The sequence below is a fragment of the Nestor notabilis genome, unplaced genomic scaffold (genome assembly GCF_000696875.1).
Source record: "Nestor notabilis isolate BGI_N333 unplaced genomic scaffold, ASM69687v1 scaffold8958, whole genome shotgun sequence".
Classification (NCBI taxonomy): domain Eukaryota; kingdom Metazoa; phylum Chordata; class Aves; order Psittaciformes; family Psittacidae; genus Nestor; species Nestor notabilis.
Genome location: NW_009940541.1, coordinates 47,855 through 56,530, shown reverse-complemented (window position 1 = coordinate 56,530; position 8,676 = coordinate 47,855). Strand labels below are relative to the sequence as shown.

At 37.3% G+C, this 8,676-nt stretch overlaps 1 protein-coding gene across 1 annotated transcript in view; it reads right to left on the bottom strand.

The window, feature by feature from the left end:
• Positions 1–3,643: 3,643 nt before the first annotated feature.
• Positions 3,644–8,676, bottom strand: part of AGPAT5 (1-acylglycerol-3-phosphate O-acyltransferase 5) — a gene marked incomplete at its 5' end in the record, with an annotated part of 36,984 nt that continues 31,951 nt past the window's right edge. The window contains 2 exons of the mRNA XM_010020410.1: positions 3,644–3,975; positions 5,712–5,835. Of these exons, the coding sequence (XP_010018712.1) occupies positions 3,750–3,975; positions 5,712–5,835 (350 nt within the window). The remainder of the gene's footprint in view (positions 3,976–5,711; positions 5,836–8,676) is intronic.

Genomic DNA, 8,676 nt, shown 5'->3' with positions numbered 1-8,676 from the left:
CTTGTTCTGTGTTTTGTTTTACTTGCGCGATTTGCCATTATACAAACTTAAAGTAACAACTTTTTTGTCTTATGCTTAGCAAATCATGCAAGACGCTTCACTGGGACCACAAAGCCCCAGACTGATGAGACAGGCAAGAACATGACAATGAGAACAAGAGAATCCCCATCGTGTTCACTTCAAGCCCTGTTATCAGAACCATTATGCTAAAAAGTGACCTGGAGCTGCAGGTAAGAACCAAACTGTGGCTTTCACATTTATAGAGGAAAAGTATTTGTAAAGCAGGTGCCAAATATCTTGAACCCATTAACTGGTTTTCTGTTGCCTTTCAGGGTGTGGCTGAAATTTCTGCCATTAAAAATGGTTTTTATTTGAAGGTGATGGGGCAAGAAGTCTTGTTTCATTTTTAACACTAAGCCAAAAATCCCTAACCTGCTTCTGGTCCCCTTCATTATCCAAACCTAAAATGGTTACCTCTCTCCCCCGCAGAGTGAATATATATATATTCGATACATGCTAAAATACCAGAATAATCAGGAGCCAATTCTAAAGTACTAAAATGTTTACACTAAGTGCTAAAAAAAGCTTTACAGCTATACTACTGCATTCTACTGAAAGGAGAAAGCCCAAGTATTATACTGAGAAAATGCTTCAGAGGAGTTAGCAAAAGACTGCAAGAGGCTGGAGCCCCTCATGTCATTTCTTCACAGTAGCATCCGTCAGTGCTTTAGTTTTCTGTCTCACTTCACTTTTTGTGTTCTCCATTATTCAAGTTACTGCTTCCTTACTAGCCCAATTCCTTCCACAAAAGTAAACACAAAAACGTTGTGGAACTTGCACTTGGTGGTTTTACATATAGTTTATGCATACAAACAGAGCAGTACTTGCATGGAGTGGAACTGCTACAATCAGATAGATGCGTTTATGCAGCTGGAAAAATAAGTTTTTGAACATACAGGTCCCTCTCAGATTTAACACATCACTAAAACTTAGGCGGCATTTGCTGTGGAGACATGCTTCGTGTAGCTGTATTACCTCTTCCCATGCCCTGGCTCTGCCCAAACTTGCTGTCTGTGCAAGGCCTATCGCTGCAGAGCCCCATTCCTGGGCAGGACTATGGACTGCACACGAATAAACATTATTAACAAGCAACGTGTGGTGCAGGTGTTCATGGGTGAAAAGATACTGCAATCCACCCAACCTGGCAGTGCGTTGCATTGCAATAAGCACAAATCGATTCTAACACATTTTTTAGCTGCATGGGAAAAGAAGACAAAATTGGTTTTTTCTCACTGACTGCTTCTCACACAAATCCTTCTGCCAAGGACTCAAACTGCACTTGTAGCCTTTTTGTAGGCAGTCCTGTTAATCAAATTACAAAGATAAAAGTACAGAAAAATACTGAACAAGTAGACAGGACAGAAAAGTTGAATGAGCATTGGCTCTTCTTATTTTAATGAAGAAATATTTCAAGTTAATATCAGTGCATATTTAGAAATAGCATGTGATACTCCCAATGCAAAATACATCAGCAAATTACAGTTTCAAAATCTTATAAATTAATGGCAAGAAAAAAATAATTAAGATTAACAGAGAGAATAAGGTTCAAAATAAACATCTGTTTGTCTGTTGCACTGCATCAATTATATTCCTGGTACTTAAACAGCAAGGAAGATCCAGTATTTTGTGGTAATTAGGCTCTCCAAAATAGCAGTTATTTTTCTACAAATGAATTAAGCGGTTTCCATTTATTTTTGATGTATAATTAAATGTTATTCTTGGCCGTTACAAAGAAATTTAGTCATGTCAGAGTAAAATTTCATTCCATGATTGAAAAATCACACTAACATAGGAACACTGCCTTCTGGTTATACCCACTGGAAATAGTCAGCTGAGAATAGGAAGAACTACATGTGAGCCTATTTGGCTGTTACATAAAATGGCTTTTTTTTTTTCTGGTTTCACAGCCTCATAACAATACTGTTTTTCAACATTGTTCCCAGTCATTGTTTTTAAAACGGTTCATCAACATATCCTGAATCAATCACTGATATAAATAACTCCAGTGACAAAATCCATTATGGAAGGACGCAGAACTACAAACTGAAAGTTGTACCAAATGATTTTAAGGTGGACCTGTAATTACTCTATAAAATTCTGTAAAAAAAACACCACACAGTAAAAGCAGTATCTTTAATTAACTGGCAATGGTGGAACCTGAAAAACTGAGTTATAATTTTAAGAGACATTAACTGAAAGGACTCCAATGCGAGACAAACTGTACCGAAGCTAGAGATGCACATTTAAAGCTTGCAAGTGTGATATAAAAATATTCTCTAGTTTTTTTATTTTGATACAGGGAGACCATTTTCCCTAATGGAAGAAGATAAAATACATCCTCTTTCCTACCCCATCGCTGCGTGTATAGACTATTGCCTGGGTATCAGGAAATGGCATTTCCTCAACAAAAATACCAGCCATGGGGATCGCAGACCTCCTGGTTGTTGATTTTGCTTTTTGAAGTATATTTTCAAGCAGGTGAAATACTGATTAGGTATGAATTTCTTTTACTATGTTGTGGTTTAGTCTATCGTGCAAATCATACACATCAACCCTGTAACTTTAATCCAACTGCAGTCCTCACCGCCTAGAATGATTTGAGTATTTAGCTTGATATTACAGCATAGAGATGACTGCCAGATTATGAAACATCAGGCTAAATTAGATTAGCAGGAAAAGGCACATGCTTCAGATTTAGCAGGAACACCTGAAGGATCCTTGTTACCATATCCTTACGCTCCTGAAGTTACAGTAATTCTGTGCATTACCCAAACAACAGAGTTTGCTTACAGAAAATCATGAGGTAACAGGAAACTTCTGCTTATGGCACGTACACATGAAAGACCTGTGAGCTCAGCTGAAATGCTTGAGGTGCCAGGGGTAACACAGACACAAGGTAGGCTACAGTCTGGTTAGGCCAGAAACAAAAACGTAACATTTCATTATACTGCATACAGTCCTTTTACACACAAATACAGGGTACGCAAAATAAGCTGTTTGCTCAGTAAAATTTAATGTTTTGCCTATGTAAAATAACCAGCTAATACTGCCATATAATCAGAAATCATGCACTAGATAAACAGAGCTTCTTCCCCATGAACAGTAGTTCTCAGGAACATTTTATTCTGCTTCAGGTAACAACATCTCATGATTTGCCAGCTTACATAGTCCCTTTTGAAGAACACAGTATTTAGCTAAAACTGAAAAGCAAACTTAAAAAAGAAAGTAAAGAAAAAAAGTTTATTTTAGTTGCGATACAGCTGGGATAGATGTAACTGAGCTGCTGCAATGCACCAACGAGTAACGAAAATTCAACATGAATATCAGAAGAATAAATATATACCCTAAATTAATCTCTGTAAATACATTCATAGGTCCACTTAAGACACCCTTATGTGTCACTCATACTTGATCGAATCTGCAGGTAGAGATGGATTTTAGTTCATGGGGAAAGCAATTTATCACAACTTGGTTTATCGGTCATTATTCCAGCAAAAATCAGTAGCAAATTTGAAAATCTACATTTATTTTCCCCAGACCAACCACACAGAGGCTTAAGTCACAAATTCTATTATCTCCAATATTCGGTCAATAAGGCTTTATTTACACTTCTTTACTATAAAGTCAGGAAAAAGTTTGGTGCAATGTGCAAGAAAAGACTGCACATTTCACTAGAGACTAACATCTGCTTATGGTTTAATGCTAACCCACAGGCAGCCAATTAAAGTCCCATATATCCATGTTTTTACATAAAGTTTCCTTCCAGATTCTGTCAGAAGCATACTAGCAGTCAGGCCACCTAAGAACAGCAAGGATGGCAAAGTTTTCTTGAGGCTTAGTTTGGAATGAACACTTTTCCCAGGAAACTTATTTCTTCTTTTAGAATCCTTCGCATCATAAAACTCTATTAGTAACCTACAAGCAGACAAAAGGAGATGGTCAAAATTAAACAGTAGTGTAAGAAGTTTTAAGCAACTTATTTTCATGCAATAACTGCTTCTAAGCACACATTATTTAACGAATGATTTCACAATAAGTAGCAACTCATCTATAACAAGTTTAAATGATCAGGATGCCATAAGAATATGATGCATTCAAAGTAATGTTGCTTGTCAGAGTACCCAACCTGAACCCTTGTAAGCAATAAAAGCAGATTTTCTTTGGGGACTAATTTTAACCCTGAATATAAAAGTTGAAAAGAATCTTTTTCATTCAACATTTAGCAGATACGCCCAGAGTACTGGGCAATATCATAGGACGAAACAGCACACAGTTAATAATTGAACACCAAACGAAGGGGAAAAGCTATCTTTACAGAATAAATTCATAAATAACACGGGTTCACAAGACACTAAACATTTTGGAAACAAGATGTGCAAAAGTAAAATGCAACACCACTAGTTTAACAGTAACTTTTTTCCTCCCATTTTTGAAAACCAGTAATAAATGGATTTGAAAATCCTGGGGTTTTGTTTTGAGTATCTCTAAATTTGCCTGACAGACTACTTTGGTCCCAGAAAAGACGTTACAGTCAACAGGAGTCTACAAATGAGACACAGATGACCAGTGTTCAGTTTTGCTGATCTTCACTGGAAGACTACTAAAGTGACATTGGACAGCCTTTTATTTCACGTATCAGTTCCTTCATTTAGTATTTGTTTATTCCTGTATGTAGTTTATGTATCAGATTATACAATTAAGTTCAGACTTTCTTCCTCTCAAAAGTGAAGAAAAGAAAAATTACTTAGTGATCCTAAACTTCTAAGACACTTAGTAACAGTGTCATGTCTACAGACAGTCATGTTAAGTTTTACATGGATACAAAAATCACAGGAAAAATCTATCAGTTTTTTACTTCCATGCAGTCTGAGATAGGCAGAAAAATTTTAAAGCAGAACATACCTGAAGAACCAGGGAAATTTCTGTCTCACACAAGGTATTCAAGGATTTAGATTCAACTCCCTTAAACTGGACTTCAGACATGGCAAATTAAACCATTGTCTCTCAAGCCATACTTGATACATTTAGGCACAAAGTCCTGGAGCACAAGGTCCCCCAGGATCTTTTGCATATGCTCACCATTGACCTTATCTGGTGATGCTGGAGGGATCCAGGTACTTTAGTTCTGCCACAGTTCAAAGATGGACAGATAAAATTTCTACTTCCCCAGTGAAGGCAGGGAGCTCAGCATTACTTGTGGTTTTATCCAGTCTCTGTCTGATGAAATATGCAGAAACAATTTTGGTAGAAGAGACAAGATCAAGACCCGCCCCTCTCTAACTCTAACCTGACACTGATTGTGAGGTTAGATTCAAACTGCTTTTTGCTTGCTTGCCTACTGCAAGCATCTTACATTCCCCACTGCACATGACTCAGCTACAAGAAGATGAATCAACAGTATCAGAGGAATATGAGTCGCACCTGGAACATGGGCTCATACCTCTTCAATCTAAGGAAGGTTTAGAACCCAGGAATCCCAGCCTCCTGACCAAAAGATTTAACCACAAGTTTGTTGTACAAAATATGCACAGGAGTACCAATAGCACCTATCTTCAGAGAGCCCTACACTGCTGGTAACACAGAAATCATGGGGTATACCTGTTAAAATAAAAGCAGTAAGCTTCTTGAAAGTTCTGCATATTGCTACTCACTTATCCTTTATTTCAAAACGTTCATGAAGCCACCTTCTCATATACATCTGCTCTTCTGGAATGTCCTTCAGTTCAATTCGATCAATAAAAATATGAACTCTTGGGCACTCCTTGCAGAGAAACTCTAAAAAGAGAGCAAACCAAGAATTAGTTACAAAGACACTCTAGGGCATTTATTTGTCTAAAATACACTGAAAATCTGACATGGTAGCTGCAAGTCCCTTGGAAGCCTAACTTCAGTTCTCAAAGCCTCTCTTCTTTATGTTTGGATCCTGAGCACTTCACTGAACTTAGGAGCCATCTGGCCTACACACTTTTGAAATAGTGCCACATTATCATATGCAGCATGGAAAAATTGTCCTAAAATGCTGTGCTTGGAAAAGCAGCCATTTACTCATTGGGACGCAATAACTTTGATGTTGTAAAGTTATTCAGCCTGCCATTTTGATTAAAGTTAGTAATCCTCTTTGCTTGTCCTTTTTGAAATCTAAATTTTGTTTGCTCTTGGATGACAAAATTGGAATAACAGTGATTTCCCAAAGTATTGCCAGGAAGAAGTGGGCTTCAGTTTAAGTAATAACCTATAATTAAAAAGTGTAATAGGGCAAAGGGCTCAGAACAAAATGCTGCTTTCCATTTCGCATCTCTTCATTTTTTTTCTGTCTTACAAAGCTAGAGACAGCCCTTTTGCAACCCCCCTTCCCCATTTCCCCAACTTGTCCCCCCAAAAATTTAGCAAGTGTTAATTACAAACAAAACTCCATTAATCAAATAGCCTTGTGGGATTTCTTACAACTAACAAGTGGTAAAAATACTGCACATGGGACGAAAAACCCACCAGTACTTGTGTATTTGTTATCATTTGCGTTTATTGTAGTAACCATAGCATCCCTGTACAAAGAAAGAGATGCATGATGTGAGGATGGAAGTCCTTAGAAATTTGTATAATCTTTGTATTTTGAAAAGGAACCAGAAATGCCTTCCTACAGTACAGACAGGTAACAAATGTTACACAGACTGGGTGGTCCCTTTAGGTTGTTGACATTTTTTGGACAGCAGTGCAGATGTACAGAAGGCTTTGACCTATAATTGTTAGGGGTATCTTGAGGAATGACCATGCAAAATAATTGTTACTGCATGTACATCTTTATTATTGCCTACCAAAGCAGATACTCCCCTATTTGTTTTTCTTCTTTAGCGGATTATTGATTTTTATGGACTTTGCTAAAAAAGCAATACATATACATACATACTAGAAATTGTCTTAAAGAATTTTAAAAGCCTATTCATGCAAATGTGTTTGTGTGTTGTAGAGGGGTAGGGAAGGAGAAGAGAAAAAGAAAACAGTAAAGTCTTAAGGCATTTTGATGCTGAAATCTGTGAGGTGCTATATGCAGTTTTGTCTAGTCCTCAGGCAAAGAGAGCCCTTTACTGAACTGCACCATAGGGTAAAGAGAGCAACATGGCCCATGCACCAACCGAAGAAATGGCTGAGGGCTCTAACCAGGAACAGGTCCACCACCTTGTCATGGAGTACCAAACAGAACTGTTGCTAAAAAGCTTCTGGTAAAACTGTCTCCTAGCTACAGCTATTAGATGGCAGGCACTACAAGTACTAGTTTATGTGCAATGCTTTCACTAACTACAAAGAAACCAGCATTCATCTATCTGAAAGCAGTTTTTTCCTCTTGTTTTTAATGGGAAGAAAGGATTTTCCAGGCTGTTTCTCTGAGGATACTATCCAGGCCACTATATACAGGTCATTCACTATATGAGCGCCTAAAAGCATACTATTAATATTTTAAAATGACAGCTGTACTATCCATGTCTTAAATGCTTATAATGTTCACTGATGTACAAATCCTCTTTTTGAGTGACATTATCTATTAAGTGGAACATCCTAAAAATACGCAAAACTGTATCTAGAAAACAAATGCCCAGAAGCCAGATGATAGTCTTTTTTCTACTAGTCTCCTATAAAACCCATCTATTTTATGCATATTCAGCTAGAGCTGACGATCTAGTATTAAAAAATATTTGAAACACTGTGTGCATTGTACAGTGTGTGTTTCTTTTACTTCACAGGACATAGGTTCTGTATGTTCTGTATGTTCTGTATGTTCATATATGTTCTGTATAGGAACAAACAACTCTTTCCTGATGTTATTCATCATCTCAGTTGTAAATGATTAAGGAAAATTATAAACAAAGCAAAATTCTAAGTAAGATGAGATAGCATTACTAATAGCCATATGGTATTTTTAAAACTAATGTTAAGCTGCTTAAAAAAATACTGATATTTCGTCATTTAAAGATGGCAAGTGAGTACATCAATACTGTCATCAATAATAAGCTGATAAGCTGTAGTTAACATAACAGGAATAAGACATAAGTATTTCAAAAGAAACACCTTTCCCAAGCAAGGCTGAAATGTAACAACTTTACAAATCTGCTTAGGAAAGAAAAAAACTGCACAAATAGCTAAGCATTGCTGCTGGCTTTCTACCTTATGCCCAAGTTCCAGGGTAAGTTGATTCTTACTCCTTCCTGCACTGGTCATCTTCAACCAGTCTAAATCAAGTTCCCGTAAGTGAAGATCCTAAAACTTTGTCTTAATTTCCTACCTTTGTAAATCCCAGTGCTCTTCTCCACAGCTTTCCTCTCCCTTGAAGTTTAAGACTTTGTACAGCCTCCTCAAAGGCTATGTGGTCTGCAACTGCAGGTGCTCCCCTAAAGAGGATCATGATTCCCACCCATTGAGTCAAGGCCATTCCAAAGCCTGGGCATCCAGGACAACTGCAGGTGACACTGTAATGCATGCAGTCAGGCTAGTCAGGGAATCTTACTCATCTTTAATTACCCAATTCAAGTCAGAGTTTAATTCAACTAATCAAATTTATTTTTTTTTTTTTAGATGCATAATGTCACTGCAATCACATTAAGAACACCAGTGGGTAAGAACAAT